General features: G+C 46.0%; 1 protein-coding gene across 7 annotated transcripts in view; it reads right to left on the reverse strand.

Annotated features, from left to right (window-relative positions):
- Positions 1-16,389, reverse strand: part of golga4 (golgin A4) — a 93,752-nt gene that overhangs the window by 54,957 nt on the left and 22,406 nt on the right. For all 7 annotated transcript variants that reach the window (XR_014768900.1, XR_014768901.1, XR_014768899.1 and 4 more), the window contains 5 exons: positions 14,513-14,590; positions 11,888-12,175; positions 9,674-9,721; positions 9,451-9,507; positions 8,912-9,010 (listed from right to left, as the gene is read on the reverse strand). Coding sequence is in view for 2 of the 7 variants with exons in the window: in XM_084710137.1 (XP_084566263.1) it covers positions 8,912-9,010; positions 9,451-9,507; positions 9,674-9,721; positions 11,888-12,175; positions 14,513-14,590 (570 nt within the window). In the remaining 5 variants the exon portion in view is untranslated. The remainder of the gene's footprint in view (positions 1-8,911; positions 9,011-9,450; positions 9,508-9,673; positions 9,722-11,887; positions 12,176-14,512; positions 14,591-16,389) is intronic.

Genomic DNA, 16,389 nt, shown 5'->3' on the forward strand with positions numbered 1-16,389 from the left:
GGGCTGCACGATTAATTGAATTTTAATCACGATCTTGATTTCGGCTTCCCACGATCAAATTTGCGTCATTCCGTTCATAGAACACTCCGTATCAAATGTTTTTTTTGCAAAGCCAATCTAGCGTTCCGTAAACCAATAGGTGCGTTCGACATCGGCTGTGGCTGCATGAAACGACCAGCGAGAGTTGCCGCTTGCTGTCGGGGAGGAGTTATAAACGTCTCATTAAGTTGGAAAATTTGTCATTTTATGTATTGGGCTATGGTAAACTCTTTCTCCAATCTGCAGGCTGCAGCCGGCTGCGGCGCTGCATGGAGTCAAATACACCTAAAGTCTGATCCCGTGCCTCCATGAGCCAGTCAGAGTTGTTCCCTGCACCATGCAGCTCAGTTTCTAGATGTAAACAGTTACAGACAAGAGTAACGTGAGGAAAATTCTGCAAAAGATAGCAGTCGGTCATAAGGCTGCTATTTTAACAAAGAAAACAAAAAAAACTACCTGCGACCTGCCTTCGCTAATCCCTAAAGCCTTATTTTAGATACAGTAGGAGTTTACATAGCTTGCAAATACAGAGGATAGATCGAAGTTGAGTTAGCCAATGTCGTTAGCGATGCTAGCTAACGTTAGTTTGCTAGCTGTATAACATTTAACTGGGTCTTGCAGCGCTGCTTGATTTACTGAAATTATTCTGAAATGTTATGTTCTTAGCCATTAGCCTACTTGAGCTAGGCACAGTTTTCCAATTCCTCTTTCAAGTAATAAGCCCCCGTTCAATTGTTGAGCATTAAATGAGCTGCAAGGTCTGTAGAGATCTTAGGACTAAGCCACTCGAGCGAACACAGATCTGTGTTTTGCTAATGCAGAATTCAGTTAAATAAAATCGGTAAAATAAACGTAATGAGTGGAACATAACATAAAGTAACGTGGCATTTTATTTTGTGTGAGTTTTAAATTGTCCAGTAGGGCAAGTAAATTTCTCTTCCACTTGCCCTACAAAAAAATCCACTTGTCCCGGACAAGCGAACAAGCCTTAATGTCAAGCCCTATGTATTTGTTTTTTATTGATGGTAAATTTTGAGTTTTATTCACATCCATTATGCAGGTACAATGCATTGTGACAATAAAATTTGATTAGGTTAAAATCATCAAATAATCGTGATAATTAATCGTGATCTCAATATTGATCAAAATAATCGTGATTATCATTTTGGTCATAATCGTGCAGCCCTAGTCCGTCGGATTGTCAACCTCGGATTCAGGAGGAGCAATGTGGTTTTTGTCCTGGCCGTGGAACAATGGACCAGCTCTATACCCTCCGCAGAGTCCTAGGGCCTGTACTACGAATCAAGATCGACATGCTCTGGATTACTTTCAGGTACCCGGCTACGCGAAGCCTAACAATCGCAGTCACGATAAGTGGTACTACGACGACGGTTATCAATTCTCTAACTCAACCCAGATCTTTCCAATCTAGAGACGTGCGCATTCACATAAAGGGGCGGTGTTTGAACGTATGTCCAATCGCAAACATGGACGAAACAAGAGCCGCATATTTCACGCAGGAGGAGCAGACAATCTTACAAACTTTGTCTGCTCCTCCTGCGTGAAATATCGTAATACAATCATATCAAGAATACAGACATATAATATAGGCAAAATTCAACAAAGTCGCTGCTGCCAATCTGGCAGAAAATAGCAGACGCTGTAAATGCGTAAGCTACATGGATTATTGATGTGATCATAATTACAAGTGTGCATTCCACAACGTTAAACTTTTGTTGCTGTATTATTTCAATTGCAACCATGCAGTGGCAACCCTGCAGTGGCAAACGATTGTGGGAGCAAATAAAAAATAAAACCATAATTCAAAACGGTAAGCCAATACTTGTACATATTTTAAGGCCAACAAGTACAAGGCTGAATTGCCTGAACTAGTCCCTTTTTCAGGATATCTATCAGGGTCACCCCATGATGGAAGGAGTGGAAGGGGGCATTTCTTCAGACCCTGGTGGCAGCAGGTTGGAAGCCCAGGCATATGTATGTTTCAAGTAATCTATGTGACCATGTTCATTCAACAATTATTTATGAATATTGCAGGAGTGAAATGTTTTACTGTTCTCTGCAGTGACTGTTGTCCCACTGTGCCATACAGAGGTAACAGTGAAACTAATAGTCATAGGCCAGTATGTATGCCATATGTGGTTGCTGAATATTGATCCAATATACCATTTACTCAAGTGGAGGTCCTAGATGATCAGGAAACCGTGTCTGCCTGCTCATTTTGGGGGTACATTTTTGAGTTGTATTTACCACTTGCAACACAGATGGTGAGTGTGTGTGAACGTGTGGCTGTGATTGAAGTGTCTGTTATGACTTGCTAATGGTGGTGATCTCAACATAAGCCTAGGGCCTCCACTTCAAAGCCAAGACAAAGACACAAAGTATAAGCAATGAACCTTGTAATAGTCAAATGGACACCTTCAACGTTGACCAAGTGTGCCTCGGAAAGGGACAATGTTCTTTTGTTTCAGGTTGGAGCAGACAATGTGAGGGGCCAAAAACCCTGGAGCTCGATTATAAGAGGCTTTTAATTAAAAAAAACAAGGCTGGAGACAGAAAAACTCGAATATGAGAAGAGATAGTAATTGACTGAATGAATGACACTAAACTTAGTTACACTGACATATTTTTTTGTGTTCCTAGGGAAAGGACAACACATTTTTGTGGCTTTCTTGTTGTGCCTTTTGAATATTTTCTGGGGGTTTTCAACACTTATCTCTTTCAATGTCCTATTTATTATTTTTGAAAAATGCTATAAAAGTGAATGAAACATCAAAATTCTATGAAAGTATTGAAATGATCATTTATGTATTACTTGTGAAGAGCTTTGTACAGATACCCATTGTTCTTTTTGGTTTGAAAGGTTTTGATTGGGGAAAAAAAACAAATTTCTAATATGGAAATGATTAGAAAATGGCTCAAAGCAATCCAAGGACAACAGAATGGGTTAAGGGGAGACACCCCAGTGATTAGGGATAATATATCAACATGAAACCTCCCCAGTTGATAACTAATAGTAGGTTAGGTCAAATATTGTTTTCATTACTAGTTTCCTGTAAATGTATGTTTAAATGAGCAAAAAGTTGTAAAATATGATATCATTTGCATACATTCCCAGAACGGAAATCAGAACATTGAGTGAAAAACCTTGTTTCATTTTGTCAACATATTAGAGTCCAAAGTTTTTACAAAGGGCACTTTGAAATCTATTTTTCATCACTACATTAATCAGAATATGGTGAAAACAGTCATTAAAGAAAATCTGTTGCAAATTGCACAGCAGACCGTGTTCTTGCTCAGGTTCTCTGCATCACCCACACTATAAAAGTACTCATAGCGAAATAACGATATGCATACAGTCGGTGGGACTGTGAGTGCACAGCTTCAATGTGTCGCATTGGCAACATACGGCTCAAGAAGCTGGCAATATACGTAATTCCCGCTGCTAAGAACCTATATCTTTTAGAAAGATACTCATGAGGGAATGCGAGAGGGTTTTGTCTGTCTCTAAATGTTCTGTTTCATCTGAGCGCACCTCTGACTGTCCGTGCACCAAGCTCCACAGGATCTTCTATGAACGGTGACGACATTATTGTCAAGAATGAGTTAGTGGGCGGGGTTTTTATACCGGTTGATCTATGATCTCCAACTTAACCTGCTCCCGACCAGGTTAGCGGTTTAGCATATGTTACCATGGCGATCTACCCCGGTAACAAGTAATCCACCGTCGTAGTACAGAAAACCCTGGGTTGAACCTGAAGTTCAGCCAAATCTTGATTCTTAGTACAGGGCCCTGGATGGTACATGGGAGTTTGCCCAACCAGTCTACAAATGTTTTGTGGATTTGGAAAAGGTGTTCAACCGTGTCCCTCGGGGGCTCATGTGGGGGGTGCTCCGAGAGTACGGGGTACCGGATTCCCTGATCGGGGCTGTCCGGTCCCTGTACGACCGGTGCCAGAGTTTGATCTGCATTGCCGGTATTAAGTCGAACTTGTTTCCGGAGAAGGTTGGTTTCCGATAAGGGTTGGACTCCGCTAGGGCTGCCCTTTGTCACTGATTCTGTTCATTACTTATATGGACAGAATTTCTAGGCGCAGCCAGGGCGTTGAGGGGGTCCGGTTTGGTGACCTCAGGGTCGGGTCGCTGCTTTTTGCAGATGATATGGTCCTGTTGGCTTAATCGGGCCGCGACCTTCAGCTCTCACTGGAGCGGTTTACAACTGAATGTGAAGCGGCTGCGATGCGAATCAGCACCTTCAAATCTGAGGCCATGGTTATCGACTGGAAAAAGGTGGAGTACCATCTCCGGCTCGGGGAGGAGATCTTGACCCAAGCGGAGGAGTTTAAGTATCTCGGGGTCTTGTTCACGAGTGAGGGAAGAATGGAGCGCGACATCAACAGGCGGATCGGTGCGGTGTCCGCAGTGATGCGGGCTCTGCATCACTCCGTCGTGGTGAAGAAGGAGCTGAGTCGAAAGGCGAAGCTCTCTATTTACCAGTCGATCTACGTTCCTACCCTCACCTATGGTCACGAACTATGGGTAGTGACCGAAAGAACAAGATCGCAAATACAAGCGGCCAAAATTCTCCGCAGGCTGTCCGGGCTCTCCCTTAGAGATAGGGTGAGAAGCTCGGTCATCCGGGAGGGGCTCAGAGTAGAACCGCTGCTCCTTCGCGTCGAGAGGAGCCAGCTGAGGTGGCTCGGGCCTCTGATTAGGATGCCTCCTGGACGCCTCCCTGGTGAGGTGTTCTGGGAACGTCCCACTGGGAAAAGGCCCCGGGGAAGACACGCTGGAGGGACTATGTCTCTCGGCTGGCCTAGGAACGCCTCGGGTCCCCCAGGAAGAGCTGGTGGAAGTGGCCGGGGAGAGGGAAGTCTGGGCCTCCCTGCTTAAATTGCTGCCCCCATGACCCGACCCCCGGACAAGCGGTAGATGACGACGACGGCAATGGGGCTAATGTTATTTTATTTTCCTGACTGTGATTCATTCAAATAAATAACCTGTTGTTGTCACGTAAATCTACAATTCACGATGCATGTTTGGATATGTTACGTCTTTGCTCCGCAGCTTCCCTCATTGTAAAACAACCAATCAGCGCGCAGCTCATCTAAATATTCATGAGCATACCATAAAAGGGAGAAAACCTTAGCCCAACCAATGTTACATACCCTATTCAGAGACCTTAATGAACAGTGTGAAATACCCTATAAAATCATTCTATAACCCCCTTAATAGTGACACCTAGTGATGGGTTTAGGTGTAGCATTTTGCATTGTTATTGCAGTGTATATTTTCTACATTTTATATTTTCTACATTTTATATTTAAAGCAGCTGATTGTAACATGTCTGCTGGGGGGTATGTGTGTTACAGCTGAATGTAACATGTCTGCTGGGGGGTATGTGTGTTACAGCTGAATGTAACATGTCTGCTTGGAGGTATGTGTGTTACAGCCAAGCCCCCACCCCTCGCCTCTCGGCTTGAGGCAACAGCCCCGGTGGATATAGGTGATATTGCATTTCCGATTTTCTACCCGACTCGTCCGGTCATTTTTATTCTATTAACTCCAGTCAACATAAGTAATTGCGAGTAATTGGGATTGTGATTACTGTTTTTATATGTACTTTTTGGACCCCAGGAAGACTGGCTGTCGTTTCAGCGTCAGCTAATGGGGATCCTTTCAAATAAACAAATAAACAAATAAACATATCTAAAATTATCTCCCCCATTAATTTTAGTTCGATTCTCGAACCTGGCTCATACTACTAGCTTTTTCATAGAATAATTTTTCCTGAGTTTTGCCAAGTTTGAAAACAATCTGAAATGGCTAAACTAGCAGCCCATTTATCTGCTTACGTAAAGAAAAGTTGCCTGGAAACGTGTTCGCGGATACGAACAGGGGACGAGCACAAAAGGGAACATCAGCAAATCGCTGATTTACCTGAGCTGAATGAGAACAAGGAGAAAGGGCTTGATAATCTACATTTGCCTTTATTGTAGCACGTTTTACAAATGGTTGCACACATACATGGCGGTTGTTTGTAGAGTTTATGTCCGTTATTTTAAAGCAGATTTAACCATTTTGTAATGAACGCTATTATGCTCACGGCATGACAAACGTAATTATAGCATAGTATAATTTGTTGTAATATTGTGGCATGTTACGGTGTCATTATTGATTGTTGACATGTTATTCTGGAGCAAAGACGAATATGAATAAATCATGTCTGATAGCCACAATATGGTTGTTATATTGTTATAACTTGTCAACTTATGTCAACACACAACGATGGCATTAACAATAAGTTAGTAATAGTAAACATCACTCATCATCATTATAATAGGTAGCCTATAGGCTTAATTTAGCTTGCTTTGCAAAGCTAGAACAACGACGGAGCCAGATATACAGTGAGTCCAATATGTATTTGATCCCTTGCTGATTTTGCCGGTTTGCCCACTAATAAAGACATGATCAGTCTATAAATTTATGATAATATGTATTCAAACATGGAGAGACAAAATATCAAAAAGAAATTCCAGAAAATAACTTTAAAGAATATATTTTAATTAATTTGTATATCATTGAGGGAAATAAGTATTTGATCCCTCTGGCCAAACACACTCAATACTTAGTGGCAAAGCCTTTGTTTGCAAGCACAGCAGTGAGACGTTTTTTGTAGTTAACCACAAGTTTAGCACACACACCAGGTGGAATTTTGGCCCACTCTTCTTTGCAGATCCTCTCTAAATCATGAAGGTTGGTGGGCTGTCGCCTGGCCACTCTGACCTTCAGCTCCCTCCATAGATTTTCGATCGGATTGAGGTCCGGTGACTGGCTGGGCCATTCCATGACCTTGATGTGATGTTTCTTGAGCCAATCCTTTGTTGCCTTTGCTGTGTGCTTCGGGTCATTATCATGTTGGAAGACCCAACCACGGCCAATTTTCAGCTTCCTGGCAGAGGGGAGGAGGTTGTCCTTCAGGATTGTACGGTACATGGCTCCATCCATCTTCCCAGTGATGCGGTGAAGTGGCCCTGTACCCTTGGCGGAGAAACACCCCCAAAACATTATGCTTCCACCTCCATGCTTGACGGTGGGCACAGTGTTCTTGGGGTCATAAGCAGCATTTTTTTTCCTCCACACATGACGGGTAGAATTGAGGCCAAAAAGCTCAATTTTGGTCTCGTCCGACCACATAACTTTCTCCCAATAACTTGGTTCATCTTTCAGGTGATCATTGGCGTACTTAAGGCGCGCGTCCACATGTGCCTTTTTGAGAAGGGGTACCTTTCGGGCACTGCGGGATGTTAACCCATTGCTGCGCAAAGTGTTGCCTATTGTTTCCTTGCAAACTGTGGTCCCAGCTGCCTTCAGGTCATTTGCCAACTCCTGCCGAGTGGTTGCAGGATGATTTTTGACCGTTCTCAGAATCATTGCTACCCCACGAGGTGGAATCTTCTTAGGAGCACCGGACCGAGGTCTGTTGATGATCATGTTATGCTTTTTAAATTTTCTTACAATTGCACCAATGGTTGTTACCTTCAAATCCAACACCTTGCTAATCTTTTTGTACCCCATTCCAGCTTTGTGGAGATCAACAATCCTGACTCTGAGGTCCTGAGACAGCTCTTTGGTCTTCCCCATGGTGAACAGTTTGGAATCTGTCTGATTGTCTGATTCTGTGAACAGGTGTTTTTCACACGAGTGAGTAGTGAGAACAGGTGGCTTCAGTTCAGGTAACAAGTCGATTGGGAGTGTCTACCTGGTCTGTAAAAGCCAGAACTCCTAATGAATACTAAGGGATCAAATACTTATTTCCCTCAATGAAATACAAATCAATTAATATATATTCCTTAGGTTCATTTTCTGGATATTTTTTTTGATATTCTGTCTCTCCATGTTTGAATACATATTATCATAAATTTATAGACTGATCATGTCTTTATTAGTGGGCAAACCGGCAAAATCAGCAAGGGATCAAATACATATTGGACTCACTGTATAAGTTTACAGTTTATTTATCCGACACAATACAGCAGGCAAACTATAAATACAAAGCAAAAAGAACAACGTATAGCCCTGCACGTATAATACTACAGTACTAATAGTATTGATCTTCGTAACGTTCACCTGTAGGCTATCTGCTTCTTGATCGGACTTGTACCACATTCTGAAAGTTTTCTGCTATGCCTTAGCTCCAGCTCACAAGCTCGCGACTGGTTGTCGCAAAGTATGACGTATACAGCTAGTTGCAAGCATGCACGAGTTCGGAGCTAGGGACAAGCTTCTGCGCAAGACCGGACAAGTCGGTCTTCCAAGATGGCGCAGCCCATTTCGCGCTCTCGCTTGCCTCACTGTGCCACTGAGCACCTTTCATAGAAATGAATGGGGACGCCATCTTGGAAGACAGAAGTAGCTGTCTCTAGTTATGTTAACTCTATGGTTACAGCTGAATGTAACATGTCTGTTGGGAGGTATGTGTGTTACAGCTTAATGTAACATGTCTGCTGGGAGGTATGTGTGTTACAACTGAATGTAACATGTCTGCTGGGGGGTATGTATGTTCGAGCTGATGGGAGTTCACTATAAAACAATTAGTAATATTCAGTAAATCAATGTTTTTAACACAATCTCCCTCCCACACACACATCCATACACACACACACGCACCACTTCAGACAGATAATACACACACAGCCTAGATAACACAGTCTAAATTACACACACAGTCTAGATTACACACACAGCCTAGATAACACACACACACCCTAGATAACAAACACACTCTAGATTACACACACACAGTGTAGATAACACACACAGTCTAGATAACACACACAACAACAAACACTACCTGTGTCTGCAGAACTGTGATCATCTGATCTTTCTCCTCCAGCACAGAATCAAACTCATCCTGCAGGTGCTTCTTAGCCTGCTGGTCCATCTGAAGCTCCTACACACACAGGTTTATATTTACACACAGGTGTACAAAGTGAGGCAGGAGAGCAGAGATGAGAGATGAGGAGAGAAGAGGTTAAGAGGAGAAGAGAGGAGCGATGAGAGGAGAGCAGAGATGAGAGAAGAGAGATGAGACGACAGGAAAGAGAGATGAGAAAGGAAAGGAGAGATGAGAGAAGAGAAGAGAGGAGAGATGAGCGATAAGAGGATAGAGATGGGAGGGGATGAGATGAGTGGTGATAAGAGAGATGAGAGTAGATGAGAGAGGACAGAAGAGAGGAGAAGAAAGGAGACATGAGAGGAGAGGGAAGTAAAGAGGAGAGGAAAGGAGAGATGAGATGAGAGGAGAGGAAATGAGAGAGGAGACTAAAGGAGAGATGAAAGGAGAGCCAGGCAGGAGGTAGGCAAGCAGATCCAGACAGGATTGTAGAGCACCTCTCTCAGCTCTCCTATCCTTCGCAAGGCTTTGTCTTGACTCTGGCTGAGGATAACCTGAGGAAAGTAGTGTAACATCAGCAAACTTAACCCTCACTGATTACACGCTAGGCCGCATAAAGGTGGAGCTGGTAGCTAACATACTAACTGCAGGAGGAGTAGAGCTGTTAGCTAATATGCTAACTGCAGGAGGAGTGGAGCTGTTAGCTAACATGCTAATTACCTGGGTTTTCTCTTTATCCCTCTGCACTGAACGGTACGCTGTCACCAGCTGAAAGAGAGAGACAGAGGGAGAGAGATGCAGGGTGTGTGCAGTGTGTATGGTGTGTGTGTGTATGGTGTGTGCAGAGTGTATGGTGTGTGTGTGTATGGTGTGTGCGGTGTGTATGGTGTGTGCAGTGTGTATGGTGTGTGCAGTGTGTATGGTGTGTGCAGTGTGTATGGTGTGTGCAGTGTGTATGGTGTGTGCGGTGTGTGTGTATGGTGTGTGCAGTGTGTATGGTGTGTGTTTATGGTGTGTGCAGTGTGTATGGTGTGTGCAGTGTGTATGGTGTGTGCAGTGTGTATGGTGTGTGCAGTGTTTATGGTGTGTGCAGTGTGTATGGTGTGTGTGTGTATGGTGTGTGCAGTGTGTGTATGGTGTGTGCAGTGTGTGTATGGTGTGCGCAGTGTGTATGGTGTGCGCAGTGTGTATGGTGTGTGCAGTGTGTATGGTGTGTGTGTGTATGGTGTGTGCAGTGTGTATGGTGTGTGCAGTGTGTATGGTGTGTGCAGTGTGTATGGTGTGTGTGTGTATGGTGTGTGCAGTGTGTATGGTGTGTGCAGTGTGTATGGTGTGTGCAGTGTGTATGGTGTGTGCAGTGTGTATGGTGTGTGCAGTGTGTATGGTGTGCGCAGTGTGTATGGTGTGCGCAGTGTGTATGGTGTGTGCAGTGTGTATGGTGTGTGTGTGTATGGTGTGTGCAGTGTGTATGGTGTCAGCAGTGTGTATGGTGTGTGCAGTGTGTATGGTGTGTGCAGTGTGTATGGTGTGTGTGTATGGTGTGTGCAGTGTGTATGGTGTGCGCAGTGTGTATGGTGTGTGCAGTGTGTATGGTGTGTGTATGTCATGTGTAGTGTGTATAGTGTATGGTGTGCGTGTATGGTGTGTGCAGTGTGTATGGTGTGTGTATGTCTTGTGTAGTGTGTATAGTGTATGGTGTGTGTGTATGGTGTGTGCAGTGTGTATGGTGTGTGCAGTGTGTATGGTGTGTGCAGTGTGTATGGTGTGTGCAGTGTGTATGGTGTGCGCAGTGTGTATGGTGTGCGCAGTGTGTATGGTGTGCGCAGTGTGTATGGTGTGCGCAGTGTGTATGGTGTGCGCAGTGTGTATGGTGTGCGCAGTGTGTATGGTGTGTGCAGTGTGTATGGTGTGTGCAGTGTGTATGGTGTGTGCAGTGTGTATGGTGTGTGCAGTGTGTATGGTGTGTGCAGTGTGTATGGTGTGCGCAGTGTGTATGGTGTGCGCAGTGTGTATGGTGTGTGCAGTGTGTATGGTGTGTGCAGTGTGTATGGTGTGTGCAGTGTGTATGGTGTGTGCAGTGTGTATGGTGTGTGCAGTGTGTATGGTGTGTGCAGTGTGTATGGTGTGTGTGTATGGTGTGTGCAGTGTGTATGGTGTGCGCAGTGTGTATGGTGTGTGCAGTGTGTATGGTGTGTGTATGTCATGTGTAGTGTGTATAGTGTATGGTGTGCGTGTATGGTGTGTGCAGTGTGTATGGTGTGTGTATGTCTTGTGTAGTGTGTATAGTGTATGGTGTGTGTGTATGGTGTGTGCAGTGTGTATGGTGTGTGCAGTGTGTATGGTGTGTGCAGTGTGTATGGTGTGTGCAGTGTGTATGGTGTGCGCAGTGTGTATGGTGTGTGCAGTGTGTATGGTGTGTACAGTGTGTATGGTGTGTGCAGTGTGTATGGTGTGTGCAGTGTGTATGGTGTGTGCAGTGTGTATGGTGTGCGCAGTGTGTATGGTGTGTGCAGTGTGTATGGTGTGTGCAGTGTGTATGGTGTGTGCAGTGTGTATGGTGTGCGCAGTGTGTATGGTGTGTGCAGTGTGTATGGTGTGTGCAGTGTGTATGGTGTGTGCAGTGTGTATGGTGTGTGCAGTGTGTGTATGGTGTGTGCAGTGTGTGTATGGTGTGCGCAGTGTGTATGGTGTGCGCAGTGTGTATGGTGTGTGCAGTGTGTATGGTGTGTGCAGTGTGTATGGTGTGTGCAGTGTGTATGGTGTGTGCAGTGTGTATGGTGTGTGTGTGTATGGTGTGTGCAGTGTGTATGGTGTGTGCAGTGTGTATGGTGTGTGCAGTGTGTATGGTGTGTGCAGTGTGTATGGTGTGCGCAGTGTGTATGGTGTGTGCAGTGTGTATGGTGTGTGCAGTGTGTATGGTGTGTGTGTACTCACCTCAGAGTACTTCACTCTGTACTTGCCCAGGCTCTTCTCCAGTCTGGCCAGACGGTGAGACTGATGTTCCTTAGACACCTCACCCCCCTCACCCCCTTCCCCCTCCTCCGCCTCGCTCTCCAGGTCAGAGGGGGGGTCGTAGGCAGGGGGTTCGGCCTCCCCCAGGGGGGGAAGGGACTCCCGGGAGGCGGAGCGGAACAGGCCCTCGGCACGGCCGGCTGAGCGGAGCAGGGACTCCACTGAGGGAACCTTCAGGAGCTTCTGGGCCAGCGATTGGGGCTCGGCCCTCTGGGGCCACAGGGGGGAGCAGGGATATGTTACTGTGTATGAGTGAGTCTGTCAATGTGCACGTCGGCCTGTGTGTGGGTGTGTGTGTGAGCATGTTTGAGTTTGTGTGTGTGTGAGGAGCCGGTGTGTGTGGGAGGAGCATGTGTGTGTGCTAGCCTACAACAAGGGATTGCTGTTTCTAAATACGTTCTGTGCCATGATGAACAGCCTCAACACTAGAAGCGCCAAGCCAGTTTTCCCTACTTGTTGTTGGAAAATAAACAGGCTTTGGGTCAATCTGTCATTCATGTTCGTGTTGTTTGTCGGTGACTATTTCCTTAATATTTGATGTCTAGCCCTTCAATCATTCAGCTAAATGTAATGCATTACAGACTAAAGTCACCTACGCAACATTAACACTTTGTCTAACTGTTAGATAGATATCTAGGCAGGCATACAGACAGATTGTTAATGAGCTCTTTTGGCTACATCAAGGAATCACTGATCCTAAAGGCTTGTTCGCACCAAGGACGATAACGACAATTATAACTATAACAATAACTATATTTGCGTCCACACCGATCTTGACAGTTAGCTTGTTGTCCTCCATTTCAAACACGCGGGCACTTTCAGTTCAGATGGATACTTATTGGTTGTGAGTGTTTTATTGTTCATCAGATGGAAAAGAATCGTTTTGAAAGTGATCCCAACGATATTGTTCTGCTATATAGTTGTTGTTATCATTGTGGTGTGGACTTTTGTTATTGTTTAAATGTAGAACAATTCTTAAACTGGATACTTATGGTTATCTTTCTTGGTGTGAACCGGCCTTAAGAAGGATATCTATAAAACGCATTTGTTCTTTACATGGGTAATGACATAATTAATTCTGGTCTACAGCTATCCTCTTATAGCCTGGTCCTAACCAGACCCTCGTACATTTCATTTGTAAAGAGGGTCTGGGATCGCTCCATTGACAAGCGTTAACTTCCTTGAAGGCGGTTACTCTGTTGAAGTTTAAAACTATTGTATCTGCCCAGAGCCACTCTGATCTGCCATAACCAATCGCTAGCGTTCACCTTAGCCAACTCCTTCACCACTACCGTAACATAGCTAGCTGCCGTATCTGGTAAATCAAACTTTCCTGAACCCCGTGGGGAGGAGGGCCACAACATCATGGCCACCAACAAAACTCAGCATGTTCTTGCTCCGGCTTTAACTTATGGATATTCGGCAGCGTTGCCACAACTGCAGAATAGCTTCGCTGGCATCTTTTTCCGCCGCCATGACTTAACTAGTGCAGGACATCAACATCATCGTTCTCAGCCACTCCCTCTGTTCGCTGATTGGACCTACAAAAAATGTGTTTCTGAAAACCGACTTCAAAACCAAACTCCCAGACCTAGTACAGAAGCAAAATCCAAATTGAGCGGAAGTACGTAGGAGGGCAGAGCCAGGCTAATCCTTTGATGCCAGCTAATCTGGTTAATCTACTATTAACAATGTAATTATAATTGGGCACTGTCGCCTACTAAGAATATTAGACTATTTATATCATATTAGACTTACAATAAAATATTGTAATTCAAGACAATGAAATGCAGTTTAGCAGAAGCCACCTCAGCCGGGACTCAACCTCACGGTCCCTAACCCTAAAGACCTATAACATGACATTTACATTTAGTCATTTATTTATTTTTTTATACATGACATATACCTTTCAGTCACCATACTACTGAAAATACATCTTAATATGAAGTGCTTTCAGTTATATCCAGTTGAAAGAATACATTAAAAAGGAAGTGAGTTGGGTAGTCCTCAGTCGGTTTCCTTGTCTGGTGTTAGGCTACTGCCAACTTAAGAACACAGCGCAGACCCTCATTTTACAGAATAATCACATAACTTATATAGGCTAGGTTACCCGCAGTTTGCCACAAATTAAAGATGCAAGACGATAATAACATGGTGCATGAGAGTCCAGCCATGGCTTGTTTGTTTAAGGTGGTTCATCGTCGCAATTGGAAAGATGTAATGGCACAAAACAAATTTTCGGACCAGCGATCCCTTGATGTAGCCTGAAGAACTAATGCGTCTAGGCGTGGAGGTGTTTGATGCAGCCTAAAGAACTAATGCGTCTAGGCGTGGAGGTGTTTGATGCAGCCTAAAGAACTAATGCGTCTAGGCGTGGAGGTGTTTGATGCAGCCTAAAGAACTAATGCGTCTAGGCGTGGAGGTGTTTGATGCAGCCTAAAGAACTAATGCGTCTAGGCGCGGAGGTTTGCAGGGGTTGCTGTTCTGTGCTGCATGTCAGCTATGCCATCCCAGCGTGTGAGCGTGCGTGTTTACTGGGGGCCTCACCTGAGGAGAAGCACCCCCATCTCCATTGATGCTTCCTCTGGGAGACCTCACACCTACACCAGAAGCGGGGGAGTCAACCTGGGTAAGAGAGGGTAAGAGGGGTAAGACCAGTGAGGTGGGGCAGGGAGACCAGCATGGCAGGGTGCCGCCCCGGGTTAGTGCCCTCCACCAGGCCTGCCTTGAAGATGGCAGGAACCAGGTTAGAACTGCTGGGGAAGGAGGTGTCAGCAGGAGGTATGGAGAGGGGCAGCATGCAGGGGGGGCAGAGTGTAGGGGATGCAGGATGTGGGGGAGTTGAGGGGTCAGGGTATGAGGGGTAGGGGGGGCAGGGTGTAGAGGAGTTGAGGGGTCAGGGTATGAGGGGTAGGGGGGGCAGGGTGTAGAGGAGTTGAGGGGTCAGGGTATGAGGGGTAGGGGGGGCAGGGTGTAGAGGAGTTGAGGGGTCAGGGTATGAGGGGTAGGGGGGGCAGGGTGTAGAGGAGTTGAGGGGTCAGGGTATGAGGGGTAGAGGAGTTGAGGGGTCAGGGTATGGGGGGGTATGGGGAGCAGGGTGTAGAGGAGTTGAGGGGTCAGGGTATGAGGGGTAGGTGTAGAGGAGTTGAGGGGTCAGGGTATGAGGGGTAGGGGGGGCAGGGTGTAGAGGAGTTGAGAGGTCAGGGTATGAGGGGTAGGGGGGGCAGGGTGTAGAGGAGTTGAGAGGTCAGGGTATGGGGGGGTATGGGGGGTAGGGTGTAGAGGAGTTGAGAGGTCAGTGTATGGGGGGGTATGGGGGGTAGGGTGTAGAGGAGTTGAGGGGTCAGGGTATGGGGGGTAGGTGTAGAGGAGTTGAGGGGTGTAGAGGAGTTGAGGGGTCAGGGTATGGGGGGGTATGGGGAGCAGGGTGTAGAGGAGTTGAGGGGTCAGGGTATGGGGGGTAGGTGTAGAGGAGTTGAGGGGTCAGGGTATGGGGGGGTATGGGGGGTAGGGTGTAGAGGAGTTGAGGGGTCAGGGTATGGGGGGTAGGTGTAGAGGAGTTGAGGGGTGTAGAGGAGTTGAGGGGTCAGGGTATGGGGGGTGGGGGGGCAGGGTGTAGAGGAGTTGAGGGGTCAGGGTATGGGGGGTGGGGGGGCAGGGTGTAGAGGAGTTGAGGGGTCAGGGTATGGGGGGTAGGGTGTAAAGGATTTGAGGGGTCAGGGTATGGGGGGTGGGGGGGCAGGGTGTAGAGGAGTTGAGGGGTCAGGGTATGGGGGGTAGGGTGTAGAGGAGTTGAGGGGTCAGGGTATGGGGGTAGGGGGGGCAGGGTGTAGAGGCAGGGGGTAGGGGAGCAGGGTTTGAGGGTAAAGATAGTTAAATATAACATAGTGGGGAGCGCTACTGCGAGCACAACAGGAGAGGCATGGGGGTTATAAGTAAACTCTGATGTCATCTCTCCGGGACATCCAGAAGTCAGGACGTACAAACCATTAATAACAAACAGGGAAAATCAGGGAGAGGACCAGCCAGGGGATAGAGGTCAAGTTCACTGGCAGGGCTGCTCCCTTTAAAGCAAGTGTGTGTAAGAAAGTGAATGTGTGTGAGAATAAGAGTGTCTGCTAAATGACTGAATAAGTGTGTTTGTTAGTGTGTGTGTGTGTGTGTGTGTGTGTGTGTGTGTGTGTGTGTGTGTGAGTAAGAGAAAGATAGTGTGTGTGTGTGTAAGAGGAAGAGCATTCCTGGCAGGTTAAGTTGTTAAACATGTTGGTTAAAGCGTCTCCTCCTGTGGTGAGACAGTACCAGTCTCTGTCTGTGTAAACCCACCAGCATTGAGAATTGGCATAGCAGTCGGAATTAGCCAAAAGCTGGGAATTAGCTTAGCACTGGGAATAAGCATTGACTCTGAAATTAGCCTAGAGTTGGTA

The sequence above is a fragment of the Hypomesus nipponensis genome, chromosome 11 (genome assembly GCF_054491055.1).
Source record: "Hypomesus nipponensis isolate SF chromosome 11, ASM5449105v1, whole genome shotgun sequence".
NCBI classification, from domain to species: Eukaryota; Metazoa; Chordata; class Actinopteri; order Osmeriformes; family Osmeridae; genus Hypomesus; species Hypomesus nipponensis.